Source organism: Elephantulus edwardii, unplaced genomic scaffold (genome assembly GCF_000299155.1).
Source record: "Elephantulus edwardii isolate Elephantulus edwardi_28Jun2011 unplaced genomic scaffold, EleEdw1.0 scaffold00005, whole genome shotgun sequence".
NCBI classification, from domain to species: Eukaryota; Metazoa; Chordata; class Mammalia; order Macroscelidea; family Macroscelididae; genus Elephantulus; species Elephantulus edwardii.
In genome coordinates this window covers 30,569,884-30,585,641 of record NW_006399755.1, presented here as the reverse complement: position 1 = coordinate 30,585,641, position 15,758 = coordinate 30,569,884, and the positions used below count along the sequence as shown (strand labels likewise).

At 37.4% G+C, this 15,758-nt stretch overlaps 1 protein-coding gene across 1 annotated transcript in view; it reads left to right on the top strand.

The window, feature by feature from the left end:
* INADL (InaD-like (Drosophila)) overlaps positions 1-15,758 on the top strand; it is a 462,714-nt gene that overhangs the window by 128,020 nt on the left and 318,936 nt on the right. Inside the window, exons 16-18 of the mRNA XM_006879774.1 lie at positions 516-725; positions 7,372-7,485; positions 10,067-10,462. Coding sequence (XP_006879836.1) covers positions 516-725; positions 7,372-7,485; positions 10,067-10,462 — 720 coding nt within the window. The remainder of the gene's footprint in view (positions 1-515; positions 726-7,371; positions 7,486-10,066; positions 10,463-15,758) is intronic.

Sequence of the window (15,758 nt, the reverse complement as noted above, 5' to 3'; positions counted from 1 at the left end):
AAACGACAACTTCCACAAATGGAGAAGAGTTCCTAGACAGCTTCTAGAGGGGTGAACAGTACTGCTCAAAGTTGAAAAAGTAAAAAAAAAGCAGTAGAACAGGGACTCAAACCATCGTTGTCTGAAGGCAGGCCGTGAGACCGTGAGCTCTACACGATGTTCATGTAGTCCACTTTTATCTTCCTCTGCAACAAAATCCTACTGGAGATCATTTTCAAAATGGCCAGACGTGTACACTCAGGTTGCTTGAGTGCCAGTCAGCTGCCCTGGCTCAGGTTTGATCTGCTTGCTGGCTATGAGGGCACTATAAATAGAAATTCTTAAAGGTAGATATTCTGCACTTTGATATATACAACCATTTTTATGAGTTATTCTCTGAGTATTTTCTACATCTTTGGAAGAATATCACCAGCATGCTGGTCACATAAAGTTAGTAGTTATATCTGATTCATAAGTAAACATAAACGACATATTTCTGGGAAATGAGCCCTTCTTCTACTTTGCTTGACTTTTAGGATCCCTTAGATTCCACGAGATCAGTGATTGTGATTCGCTCTCTGGTGGCGGATGGTGTGGCGGAAAGAGGTGGAGAGCTTTTACCTGGAGACCGCTTAGTTTCAGTCAATGAACACTGTTTGGACAACACTGTGCTTGCTGAAGCTGTGGAAGTTTTGAAAGCTGTGCCACCAGGAACTGTACGCCTTGGCATCTGTAAACCTTTGGTGGTGAGTGCAAGTTGATTAATACAGAAGGCCTAGCAGTGTAGAGTCATAGTGGTATAGTGCATAACATTTTGGACTGCTAATGGAAAGATTTTAACCCACCTACTGCTCAAAGGGAGGAAAAACAGGGCCTTCTGTTCCCTAATGATCTACAACCTTGTAAAACAGAGAGTTGTTACTGAATGGGGCTTGATTCAATGGCAGTGGGTTACATTTAACAATGTCATAGTTAAAGAGATAGATTTTGGAGACAGACACACTTGAGATTGGATCCTTATTCTGCTGTTCACTTTGTGTGACCTTGGACAAATTTCTAAGTATCCCTGATTTAAAAAAAAAAATCAGCAAAAAGTCTATTCTACCTAATGGAATTTTTAGGATTAAAGAAATTATATTTGATACTTTATATAATATTACACAAATGCAACTTGCTGACATTATTCCTCATACCACTACTTTTACTGTTTTGACATACTTGAGCGCATTGCTGCAGTCATCATGTCAACCCATCTGTTTGAGGATCTTCCTTTCTTTTGCCATTTCTCCTCCTTTTCAAGCATGATGTCCCTTTTTAATGAATACCCCCTCCTGGCAACATGCTGAAAGCTTTATCATTTTTACCCCCAAGGAGCACTCTGGTTGCACCTTCTCCAGGGCATATCTACTTGCTCTTTTGGCAGTCCATGAAATATTCGGTACTCTCCTCCAGCACCACAACTTGAAGACATCCGTTCTTCCATCAATCACATTCATTGTCCAGCCCTCAGATGCATGGGATAGGTTATTGTTACAAGTGGTAAGGCACTAGGACTGAGTTTAAGATGAACCTGGCACTTTGGCTTCAGACAATGAGTTCTGTGTACTTTGTTTTAATATATACCACTTGTTCAGTTTACATGCAGCGTGTTGAAGCACAGAGCAGGGTAGAATAAAGCTTTGGACTGGATTTCAGGACTCCTGGTTTTGGTTCCTAGACAGCTTCGCGAGTTTAGAATTTAAAAATTTGTAATATACAGAGGATATAACTTTGAAGACCAACATATACCTAAGCCAAGCCAAAATATCTTTAATCCCTCAGACATGTGTGAAAATTAGATAATGAATAAGGAAAACAAAAGAGGAACTGATGTTTTTGAATTGTGTTGGTAAAAATATTAACTAGACTGTAGACTGCTAAAATACCAAACAAATCTGTCTTAAAAGAAGTGCAGTTAGAATGCTTCTTAGAAGTGAACATGATGAGATTTTGTCATACATACTTTTGAACATGATATCAGGATAGGTAAGTTCTTTCTTGGAGAAGGACATCATGCTTGATAGAGGAGGAAAGCCCTTAGCAAGACAGATTAACACAGTGACTGCAACAATGGGCCAACAGTGATTGTGATAATGGTACAGGATAGGCACTGTTTTATTCTCTTGTCCATAGACTTGCTAAGGGTCAGAATGTTCTATGATGGCACCTAATAACAAACAGGAAGCTCCCATGGCCTATAGGTCAGAAGCTGTGCTGCAGTCTCCAAGGTGCGCAGTTTAAATCCACCAGTTCTCTGTGGGAGAAGGATGGGCAATTAAACTGCCTCTGGAAGTCCACTGGGGATCAGCTGTGGGTTGCATCTAACTTGAGGCATACAATAACAATGTGACTTTAGGGATCTGCATATTTCCATCACCTATTTAATTCTGGTGTAGAATTTTGCTCTTTGAGAAACATAATCACAATTTGATTATTAAGTGTGTGGCTTTAGTTTTGTAATTTTTTTTTCTGGAAAGATTAAATATGATCAGAGAACTCAAAAGATCTTTTGTAGATCTGAAATTCTTTTATTCTTTCAAATATGGTAGCATTTGAAAAGTGTTCATTTATTATAGATACACATGGTAATAGTATCTCAATATAAATATGTATATACAAAGCAGTGTCAATTCTAATTTATTGCAACCTCATGTTCACAGTAGAACAATACCAATTTTATTGTAGGAATATGCACAACAAAGCATTCTCTAATTCAACAGTTTTTGTGTGTAATTTATATTGTGTATGTTTTTCATGGTGTGCCTTTATTTTCATTGTGTTTTAGTGAATTATTCTATTCTCCTCAACTTCAACACAATGTTTCCTAAGCTAAAATTCTTCCTCTTCGTTCCTTCTGCTAATGATTAATAATCTTTGGGGTTTTTTTGTATTTGTTTACTTCATCTAAGTGAGAACACACATTGTCTTCTTACAACTCACATTTCTTCCAGCATATTTTCACGGTCATCAATAGTGTGATATGCCACAGGGTTTGGGTAGGTTGTTTTTTCCCCAGTGGTAAATATGCTCTGCAGCAAAGAGGTGCAAGCACCATACAGGCCTCTTAAAGACTGAGTGACAGCTATGCAGGACTGGCAAATTAGAGCCAAAGTTTTCATGAAGGCTTTTGGCATGACAATGGTGTGGGGCCTGGACAGACTAATGGCTCTCCGGTACACAGCTTTCTATGTATAATATGATCTTTGCACAACTTTGAAATCATATTTACAGAAAACAACATACTGTATGAATCTTCATATACCAGTCTATGCACAGATGTGTATGTGTGAACAGATAAAATGCCTGTATGCTATATATTGGGTTCTGTAGCCATAGATAGTTGCATTGCTACCCTAAAGTCATGGCTCTCTGGGGGTTTGAATGCAAGAGCAACCCATGGGAGAAAGATGGACAATCTTCTCCCGTGGGATTTACAGGCTACATACATTAATCCAACAATTTCTACATTTAAGAAATCTGATACTTTTTATAATTTATAGCATTTAAACAGCATGGCCTTTACCTTGAAGCAGTCTAAGAAGTTTTAGGCAATTTAGAAAATAGGACTCACTACAACAGACTGTAGACTCTTGTGCTGTTTCTGGCAGAGGTAGAAATTTCAGAAACCTCAAGACCCTGGAGCTTTGCTCTGAGAGTGTTTGGGAATGTAATAATTGTGGGGTGGAACTTTGCCCAGGCTTCCCTCAGTAAGTCAGAGGCTGCCAGTATACTTGGGAGTGGGAGGCCAGTAAAGGGATTGAGAAAGGTCACTAATAAGACGTTTTACCACTAAGTAATTCTTTCTTCAACATCTGGTTCTTTTAGTAAGATTGTCTGTTTATTAGCTGTAAATGGTGAAGTAAGAGACCAGACACAGATCTTCCTCTTTTTCTCTCTCACACTATTCCCTTCTCTCTCTTTCTTATTATGGTTGATGGTCACTTATGTGACTGAGTGCTTACTAAACATTTTTTCATAATTCATTGCCAATGTAGGGGTAGAGAGTATGAATTAGAGACTCAGTGCCAAGTTGGAGAGTAAAGACTATGAACATGTAACAGAACATGTACTGTGCAGCTTGTATATGTAATGTAGATTTTCATAATGAACATGTTGTTGCTACAATTGTTTGACTGGTCACCAAAAGGTTGGAGATTTGAACCTGTTTAGGAACACTGCAGGAGACTTAGCATGTGCTCCTGTAAAGATTATCATTGTTGTTGTTGTTGTGTGCCATCAAGTCGGAGCCTACTCATAGTTGCCCTCCGATAGGTTTTCAGAGGCAGTCAGCTGCGTGGGAGAAGATTGCCCATCTTTCTCTCACAGAGCAGCTGGTGGATTCAAACTGTGTGCCTTTGGGATTGCAGCACAGCTTATGCCACTAGGCCAGATTATAACCTAGAATATTATTTTGTGAAGTTCATTTTGTCACAGTGAGCTGATATTAATTTATGAGACCCAATAGCAGAATTTTCATACAAAGTGAGAATGTGACTTTTCTACAAACTCAGATTTGAAAAATGAGTGAACTATTGCATTGTTGAGAACTGTAGGACGGAGCTGACTGTGTGTGTATGTCTTAAGCCAGTTGACTGTGGGGTTTTACACCTTTTTACTGTTCATTGGCTATGCATGCGTTCACTGTGTGTGCCCACCAGCTCCTGTGTTCCTTGGCATGGGGATCTCAGAGCAAGGTGGTTGAGAACTCAAGCTCCAGAGCCAGACAGCCAGGGAGAAAATTCCAGTTTTGTGACTTGTATAGTATTATGCATATTGACTGTGACTTGATTTCTTATTTGTCAAATAGGTTTAATAATAGTACTTCTTAGAATTATTGTGAGCATAGAATTACTATATTTAACGTGGCTAAACCTGGGCCTGATAGATAATTTGTGCAGTTTACACTTGTCGTTTTTATGAAAGGAATTCTGGTGGCATAGTGCATAGGTTATTGTGCTAGTAACAAAAAGGTCAGAAGTTTGAATCCTCTGGCTGCCTTGGTGGAAAGATGTTCAGACTTTTTTATGTTAAGACTTAATAGCCTCAGGAACTCATAATGACTAATTACTAATTAGACAGTAGTGTGTGATTTTTTACATAAATATAGGATGTGTAGAGGACTGTTGTGAAGATTAAATGGAGATGAAGTGTTGAACTAGCTGGTGATATAAAACAGAACAACAAAAAAGTAATCTACCTGAAACCCACTGCCATGATGCCTGTCCTGACTCACAGTCACCCTCGGGGACAGAGCAGAACTGCCTCATGGGGTTTCTGCAACAAAATCTTTATGGAGACAGATTACCACATCTTTTTCTAACATAGCATTTAGTACATTCATACCACAGACATTTCAGTTAGCAGCTGAATGCTTTAATCATTTTTCCACTAAGGGCCCCTTTGTACCATATGGCAAGGACTTAATACTTTTCCTGTATCCTGGAACTGAATTTGAGTATGAAGGATCACACTGGACATATACCTACTCTGCTTAATGAGCAATTACCATTAAGACAGTCAGTGGACCCATAAACTGCCAAAAAAACAAACACATTATGTACTGGAGAAAGTGCAGCCACAGTGCTCTTTGAAGGAAAGGATGGTAAAGCTTTGTCTCACATATTTTAGGCATGTTGTTAGGAAAGGCTAGTTCTTGGAAAAGGACATCATACTCAGAAAGGAGGAGGGCCAGCGAAAGAGAGGAAGACAGTCTATGAAGTGGATTGACACAGTGGCTGCAGCAATGAGATCACGTATATCAGAGATGATAAAGATGGCACCAGATAGAACAGGGTTCAGATCTCTTGTTTATGGGGTCACAGTAAGTTGTATGCCACTTGAGGGCGCTTAACAACAACCAGTGTTTGATCTTTTGTTCATAGGGTGGTTATGCATCATGCTCTACTTGACAGCACCTAACAATAACCCGTGTTAAATTTTTTTAACAACTAAACTTACCTAAAGGAGCTCTGGTGGCATAGTAATTACATATTGGGTGGCTTAATGGAAGGCTGACAGTTCTAGCCCACCAGTCACTTAACTGGGGAAAGATTAGACAGTTGGCTTGCATAAAGATACTTTTGAAAACTCTGTAGAAAAGTCTATTCTGTCCCATAGGTTCTCTGTGCGTTGGAATTGGGGTTGTCAACAGTGGGTTTTGGGGATACATACACACAGGGAGCTCAGGTGGTGTTGTGGTAAGATGAAATCTTACTGCCAGGGCAACTGTACATGATTCAAGTCCATCAGCTGCTCCATGGGAGAAAGGCAACCATCTACTCTGATGCGATTAACTGCCTCTTGAAAAGCTGCTGAAGGGTCAGCTATGGGTACATTCTGATTCTATGGCACAACAGAATGATAGATAGATAGATAGATAGATAGATAGATAGATAGATAGATAGATAGAGATAGAGATGGATCTAGATATGTAGATACATCACCCCCCAACAGTAACAACATATATACACACACACACACACACACACACACATACATATACATACATATATATTTTCTCCCTATTTTAGGGAGCTTTGGTGGCCTAGTGCTAAAGAATTGGCACTGCCAAATTAAAGGCACATAGTCCAAATCTACCAGCTACTCCAGGGGAGAAAGGAGGTCTGTCTCCTCCTGTGAGATTTATTGTTTCTGAAAACCTGCTGGATGATTAGCTATAAGTTGGTTCTGACTCAGCAGCAGCAAAAACTATAGATAGATAGATAGATAGATAGATAGATAGATAGATAGATAGATAGATAGATAGATGATAGATAATGATATAGATATGATATATGAATTTATATCTTAATGTTAAGGTTTGATCCTAATAAAGTGAGTTATTTTTCTTTTGAGTAATACTTTAAAAAGAACATTCTTTTCAGACAATCCTTCTCTTCTGTTCCAGTGCAGTGTTCATCATCTATCCACTCTTCTGTTCTCCCCTCAACTCCCCGTCCGTCTTACTTTATAACAACGTTATGCAATATTTGTCCTTTTGTGGCTGAGATATTTCATTCACCATAATATATGACAATTAACAATCTGGAACAAGAGGTACATTACAAAAAGGACTAGAAGAGAAGTTGGAGAGGAGGCAGGAGGAAAATGTGCACCAATGAATGAATGAAAACACAACTTTTCTGTAAACTTTCATTAAAATTGCAATATAAAACAAAAAAAATCAAATCAGGGGAGGAAAAAAAGACAACTACAGCAAAAACTTTGAAAGTGCTATAAGTTTGTTCCAATGAATCTATGTCTATAAATTCCATTGTATATTTGTACTTAATGTAAAGATAAGAATTTGAATCTCAAATATTCTCCTCATTATAAAAGTTCTATCTTTTTCAGGAAGATAATATTAAAGAAGAAGGTAATTCTAATTTACATTCAAGCAGTAATGAAGACATAGTTACATTTTCAGGACCTACTGATGATTCACTTTTGATACTTGAAGCACCCAAGGTATTTAGTTACTTTATTTGCCATTGTATGATTTGCTTTAAGTTAAAGTTCCTAGTAAAGAGACAAAAATCTTGTATTACATTTACTGAATAGAAACTAAATAATGCCTCCTTCTTTGTTTACTAAGGTTTAATTAAAGCATTTTCCCTTCTGTATCACATTGCCTCCATCAAATTACACAAACCAGATTTTCAAAGAACAAACTTTTCTAACTTTTACTAGTCTATTCCTCAGAGGTTTTGGGTACCACAGATTTTTGAAGTTCGATTTATGCTTAAAATGTCCAGAAAATGGAGCTATACAAAAGAATTTAATATTGAATACTCTCTAAACAAAAAAGAATTAATTTAGTAAAACCATGCTTTATACTTTAATTTTAGAAAGCATATTTAGAAGTACTTCTTTTTTATTCTTGACATGAATAGTATATATTTATTTCTTTGCAATTATAGTTTTACTTATATCAGGGGGTGTATATGTATATTTTTTTATATAAAATATAAATACACATATACACATACACACACACACACTGAGCCCTTGTGGCCTAGTGGAATTGTACTTCCCACTCAAAGGCACTCAGTTCAAATCCACCAGCTTTCTGAGAAAGATAGGCAGTCTCTCCTTGTGCAGTTAACAGCCTTTGAAAACTTTCTGGAGGGTCAGCTATGAGTTGGTTCCAGCTTGAAAACACATAGCAAAAACAACATATATTTATAACTTGCAGATAGTCTATCATGTTGATAGATATTTCTGTAATATTCATTATACTTTTTAAATAATACACTTTTTTTGTTGGAGTTTTAGAACTATATGACACGATAATATATACTCATTAACTGCAGTTGGTCTGCCATAACCAGGTTCAGAAAGGATAAACAGTATTAATTTTTAAAGTTTGGCTGCAATAATGTTTAACTGTCAGAAAGGAGACAACAGAGGGGAATAGATTCATTCCATGAATTTACTGGTGGCACAAAGAGTTAAGCACTCAATTACTAGCTGAAAGCTTGGCAGTTCTAACCACCCAGAGACATATCAGAAGACAAACCTGGTAATCTCTTTCAAGACGGACGCGGATGCGTTATGCAAGCCTTCCAGAGCAGTTCGACACAAGATGGTCCCTGGCGTCATCATGAGTCAAAATCAGCTAGATGGTAAACAGCACCAGTAAAAGCAATACCTACCTACGTGTGCCCAGGACCCAGTGGTTCCAGCAATTTAGGTCAAGGGCTCAGTTGTTGTTGTTGATGGCCTTCAGTGGGTAACCAGCCATTAATGCATTTGACACATGACTTCATGCCTGAAGCCCCACTAAAACTATCAACAGTTTTCACAATTCATAGAGTTTCCAGAGGCATGTTGTTTAGAAAGTGGTTGCCACTCCTGCTTCCAAAAGGACTCAGTAGATCCATATATTCATACTGCATTACCCTAGAACTCTACATGCACGATTGCTTAAATTCAATTGTCTTATGCTGATGTAATAAGTAAAATATGAGTTTATTAAAAAATATACTGTAGTCATTAATTTTTGGCCATTCATTTTCAATATTGATGAAAAAGAACTATTTCTGTTACATAGGTCTATAATAAAAAGCTCTTATACTCAAATTTAAATAATAGGAATATTCTTTATAGAGAATATTTTTAGATCATTTGACTAGTCATAATTTCTGTGGAGTTACTTAAATTTGAAAATTCTAACCTCTCAAAACTTTTTTTTAAAGTAAATAATATATGTAGGAGTGTTAATTCATAAATTAAATATTAAGTATGTTGTTGTTGTTGTTAAGTGCCATCGAGTCACAGGCGACTCACAGCAAACCTATGAAGTAGAGTCCTCAACTCTTGGGTGTCTTTCATCCTCTCTCCAGGGTCATAGGGTGTCCGGAGGCAAGCTATTATGGAAGTGGATGCCACTCTTCCTTCCAAGCTTGTTTTAATCAGGGAGTTCCACCCCACTCTCTGTCCGCATTGAATAGCCAACCATTAATGCATTTGACACATCAGTGTCACAGTGTTCAGCCTCACAGCAACCACAAGTTACTGCTGTACGCTGTAGGCAAGTGGAAACACCAGGGCTATATGACCTAGAGGAATGTGTGAACAAAAACAATGAAAGACAGGCTCGAGGGCCACAGATTAAAAGTCACCCACCTTCAGCTTGGTAGCATCGCTTTCTGTCCACTGGGCCAGCTGATCTCTCTACGTTGATGTTATTGTTGTTAAGTGCTGTGGAGTCACAGGCGACTCATAGCGTATCAGTTTAATAAAATTTCTATTTCTGATTAAGAATTTTCACATGGTTAATGTATAATGAGCATTTTAGAATGGTCACTTATTTACCTTACTGAAGGCAATTTCTGTCATATTTCTGTTTATTTCCTGAGTTGACAGTTGTGTGAAAGTTAGCTTATCTTTATTTCTTCTCATCTTTAATGGAAAGCTGTTTATGTTAAACGTTTATGGCATACAAGGTAGAAGATTAAAGTATGTGTTTATTTTTCAATTAATGTGTATGTTACAGCTTTGAGAAAAGCTTCGTTTAGATTTTATTTATTACAACTTTTCTTTACAGGAATTTAGAGATGAACCATTTTTTAAAGAAGAACTTGTGGATGAACCATATCTAGATTTAGGCAACTCTTTCCAATCTCAACAAGAAGAGATTAACAGCAATAAAGAGGCCTGGGAGATGCATGAATTTTTGCCTCCAAGCTTGCAGGAAATGGGTGAAGAAAGAGAAATGCTTGTTGATGAAGAATATGAGATGTTTCAGAATCATCTGAAGTCTATGGAGATGTATTCCGCATCACATGTTCAAGAAGCCTCTCCTGCACCCTCCATGGAGGAGCTTCATTTTGTGAGTCACTGGGTACATGACAATGAACCAACTCAACCTCAAGAAGCAAGAGCTGTGATGAGTCTGTATGCGCAGGAGACTCAGCAGTATGGTTATAATGCTGAAAATCTGGTAAGGGATTCTGACAAACCCCCCCCATACCTTTCCAACCCTTTCCTTTTCATCCTCCATCCTCATGTTACACAACTCTCAGAAACAACGAAACAAACTTCAGTGAGTCTTTTTCAGGCAAGCAGTACCTGGATTATTGAATGAGTTCCATTCTTAAATCTATTTAGTGTTTGTAAATTGAAACAGGTATACTTGATATCAAACATCTGTTAATCAGTTGTATGTCATAGTATGGTATAGAGTATATTTTCCTGTACATTAAAACATTAAAGGAACCATCCCAAACACTCTAAAACATCTTTAACATATTGTTTTGATGCACGTCACAAACTTGTGCCTATTTTTAATTACAAACAATTGTATGTATCTTGACTTTTTGATATGATGAACTTTAGACGGTTGGAAGCTCTGGTGATATAATCAATAGGATATTGCATTGCTAACCTAATGGTGGTTCTGCTCTGGTGGTCCAAATCCATCAACAATCTACAGGTGAAAGATGGATAATTTCCTCCCATGTGATTTATAGCCTTGGAAAACCATTGGAGGTTAACTCTGTTTTGCGTACTTGATTGCAGTAAAGTAGCTGAGTTGACTCAAGAGGTTGTGCCTAAGTGGGGAGTTCATTGCTCAGGGACTATTCATAGTATTTTCTCAAAGTTTACTCACTGTTGTCAGGAGATGCCAGACCTTGGAGAAGGAAACCGTGCTGGGAAAAAGAAAGTATTAGCAAAAGAAAGACTCTCAAGAAGATATATCAGCATGGTTAATGTGACAGTGGGCTCTAAGTACGACAGAAATTGTGAGTATTTGCAGGATTGGCCAGAGTTCTGTTACTGATGTACACAGGATTTCTGTGAGGTGGAGCCCACTTGACAGCACCTAACAGTAACAACAACCATGCAATGTGTGGTATCAAGAAGCTCAAACTCATTGCCATTAAGTTGATAGCTCTGGTAGTCTAATGGTAAGGAGCTGTGCTATGAACCCAGAGCCGTGAAACTCAAATCTACCAGTCACTTCACAAGCAAAGATGGGAAATCTCATCCCAGTGTAATTTTATAGCCTTTGAAAACCACTGGAAGGTTGGCTTTGAATTGGATCTAACTTGATGGTGCATAACAACAGTATAGCTGAGTGGGGTTTGTGGAGAAGATTGCCATCTGTCTTTCTAGGAGGTGGAGCCACACTGGTGGGTTCAAACTGCCAGAGAGGTGCCCCCTTTGGATTAGCCACACACAGACTATGCTACCAGTGGATATTATTGGATGCCATTGAGTCGGAGCTCACCCCTAGCTGACCCTCCAGCAGGTCTCCATATAGACAGTTAATAACATGGGAGGAGACCGCCTGTCCTTCTCCCATGGAGCAGCTGGTGAATTCGAACTGCATGCTTTTGAGATTGTAGTCTAGCTTCTTACCACTAGGCAGCCAGAGACTGGTATTTCCTGTAAACTGAGACAATACAGCTTCTCATTTGAGTCAATAAATTGCATTTGCCTTGCTTGGTGAGGATGGTTTTTGTCCCAATTATTCATTTCAAGAAAGAATTCTTTTGCTTTCTTGATTTAAAAAAAAATTCCTTAGGGAGATAATGCTGCACATTTTTTACGTAGTGTTTATATCAGGACAAAATTAACTTAATATAGAAATGCTATCGACGCTGTTTTCTATATTACAAGTAAAGAGGTAGTACATTTTAGACCAGCATATTTATATTGTTAGAGTATGTATTTACAAGGAGACAGTAAAACGTCATCATCATCATCATCATCATCATTATAATTATAATACTTTTAGATATACCCTTCTAAATTAGCACTCAACTTTATTCTTTACGCAATTGTAAGTCATCAGTTGACATCTTTCTTTTGGACCTTTTTTCTTTGGATGCTTTAGGTTTATTTTCTGAATTAACTTTTAGGTAAATGACAAAAAAGTTGTGTGGGGATATTTTTAAACAAGGCCACTTAGCAGTTTGGTGCTTAGTCTGGAAGGTTCCTATAGTGTTGAGCCTTCATGTACCTTCTCACAGGCCGAGTGCATGGAGAAGCTTTCGTTGCTCCTCTCAGGCTTTCTTCCTTGTTTGCCCCTCTGCAAATGTTTGTGGGCTACTCTGTTGTGTAAGGCACAAGGGTGGAGGCATTGAAAAAAATTGGGGTTTTTGATGATTCCTTATGATAGTGAACTCTGGACAGGCTGTGCAAGAATGGATGTTTGGAGAATATATGAATGATGCCTGAATGTGGCCAGAGCTGATGCAGAACACCTAACCCATTTATATTCATGCTTTATATCTTTACCAGTCCCATTCCCATGTCTATAAATTTATAACCTCAAACAGAATATTGTTACATGGTTGTTGTTGATGATGATTGCCTTCAAGTCGAGTATGACTCATAGCGACCCTATGAACAAAAGGCCTGAAGCCTCTCTACAAGTATTGACATTTATCAAAGTTCATAGGGTTGGAGCAAATAAATATTAATATTATTAAATAGAAATATTTGATAATATGATTATTTTCCTCTATAAACAGAAAGTTTTCTTATTACTCAGATACAAGGCAATGTGAATTATGGATCTATTTAGTATATAAATTTTTAGAGATACAGGTAAAATAATCAAATGTGTGTACGTAGTTTTGTATAAATTTAGTCAAACATTCATATGTTAAAATCTATAGAGCACTATTTTTTTTTTGCCTGTTCATACATTCAATGGTACACACCTATTCAAATTCTTTTTAGTGTCAGGGTCTGTGTTATCACAGGAATCACTTTTTGGTCACTTAAAATTCTCCAAATGCTTCATCTTCCTTTCCATCCAGATTGTTTGGACTGAATTTTTTTTGGACAGAATTTTTAAACCCATACTCTCAAGAATTTTTATCCTGAACTTGAGTGTTCATTTACATAATATTAGGGGTGTTGTATCTCTTCATTCTTCTGATAAGGAAATATGAAGAGTTCTATTGCTGCGGTTCAGTTCATTGTGCTGCTAAGCAAAAGGCCTTGCTGTATCTCTAGCATTTCAAATCTACTAGCAGCTCCTTGAGAGAAAGATGGGCAAGCTTCTCCTGTTAATGTTTATAGCCTTAAACGCCTGTTTTTTTTTAGTCTAACTAACTAACTAACTCAGTGTAACCATGAGTCAGAATTGACTTGATGGCATTGAGTTGACATTTGCAAGATAATATTACTTATTTTACACAATGTTACCCCTTATTCTGTTGTTTTTTTTAAAAGGACTCTTTGAAAGACTTGTTTAGAACAACATTCAGTGTTTGCAGTTTGAGGTAGTACATCACAATGTGTTGAATTCCGTAACTTCCTTCTTTGAATATTCTGTTACTGATTCCATGAGATAGCCAGTTATGACCCTCTATATTAACATTAAGATTATTTCAACTCTAATGTATCTTTCGTAAAGAGTAGTTTAGTTTTTACAAAACTGAGTATTTCTCCTTTGGACATTAATCCTTTATTTCACAATGGAGACAGTTTCGCACACTTGATTCCAGATGATTAGGATGCGTTCATCTTTATTCACTCTTTTTTTTTTTTAAATTACTGATGGAAGAGTCCCTAGGTAGGTGGTAGGCACAAATACGTTCTCAATTACTGGCCAAAATACTAGTTTGTAACCACCCACAAGTGCCTGGCAAGAGAAACCTGGTGGGTTTCTCAGTTACAAAAGGACAAAGACTGCATAAAACCACTGTTTTAAACAAGACTGACATGGCGGGGCGAGGGGGGGTGTGGGTGTGGGGAGAAATTAGAAAAAGAGGGATAAATAATGAATACTGCATTGGAACAGATGAAAGAAAGAACTGTTTAAAAGCAATGTATGATTAGGCATTATTTGTATGACAACAGTCCAGAATAAGAGGTGCATAGCAGCAAAGTGGACTGGAGAAGCGGTGGTAGGGATGGAGGAAATTGGAAATTGTGCAACAACTAATGAATATTTTTAAAAACAAAATGTGAAATTGGGGGTTAGGGAGGAAAATGTGCAACAATGAATGAAAATCCAACTTTTCTGTAAACTTTTGTTAAAATCATCATAATAAAGATATACAGATAGGGCTCTTTTTGCCTGAGAATTCTTTTCCTTAGTTATTTTTAAAATTTTCTTTTCTGTTTACCAAAGCAAAACCCCAAACACCTTATATCCATTATATTGAAATTCTGTATTCCCATGTCCGTTCTAGAGTTGTTTGGTTTCTTGACTATCATTCTCTTTTATTAATTTCTAATTGCCAAGAAATTACTGTAAAATCTCTTTGTAAGTGCTCGTTTTTTGTGCACTGTGAAGTCAGTTTCAACTTACAGACACCACACAGGACAGTGGAGACCCTAAGGTTTCTCATGTTGTCATCGTTAAGGGATTGGATTTCCAGATATTTCTACATTGGAGTTGCTGGTATATCCAACCTCTCACCTTTTGGTTAGCAGGGATCCTATCTGTTAAAGCACTTATCAAACTACACGCAAAGCTGTCAAGTCAGTGCCAACTCATGGCCAGGTTTGTGAGGTTGTAAACCTTTACAGGAGAAGATTGCACGTTTGTCTCCTGTAGAGTGATTGGTACAGCTTAACCACTGACCGTTCGACATAATCAAGTATACTACTAGGACTCCTTGTTAAAACAGTGCCATACTTCTTTAACTAAGAAGAGGGTCTTTGTACTTTTTTTATTTTCGATAGAGGAGTTGTTTAACTTTTCATTCCTTTAATATTTTAGTTAAGTTATATGTTCTGCAAGAACCTTCATTGGTGATTACCCCAGCTCATAGAGAACCCTCCTCTGGGTTTTTGAGGCTGTAAACGGCCTGGAAGGAGATTGCTTATCTTTCTTCTGAGAAGCTGGTGGTAGATTTGAATTGTTAGAGAGGTGTGGCCTTTGAGTTAGCAATGCAACTCACTGTGGACAATACCACAGTTCATATGTTCCATAGTCCCCTAAGTATCTGATAGAGTTACACACTTAGCTGTAGACAGACTTTTTTTTTTTTAGAAAAATGCTATCAGTATTTCACTTGCAGTGAAATGTGAATGAAAAGACTTTATAAATATGTATGAACGCTTTATAAAAGATAAAAGTCACAGTTTTGTTTGGAACATCTTTCATTTCTAACAATAGAGAATGATAGTATTACTCATCTCAAGTGAATTTTGCTATGTCTTTATTGTGCTTCCAACATCATTTAAATTTATACTTGGAAAGACTTTCAAAATCTCATGCTAAAATCCTCAAGAAAAGTAATAAATTCTGAAGTAGCTTCAAAATAACT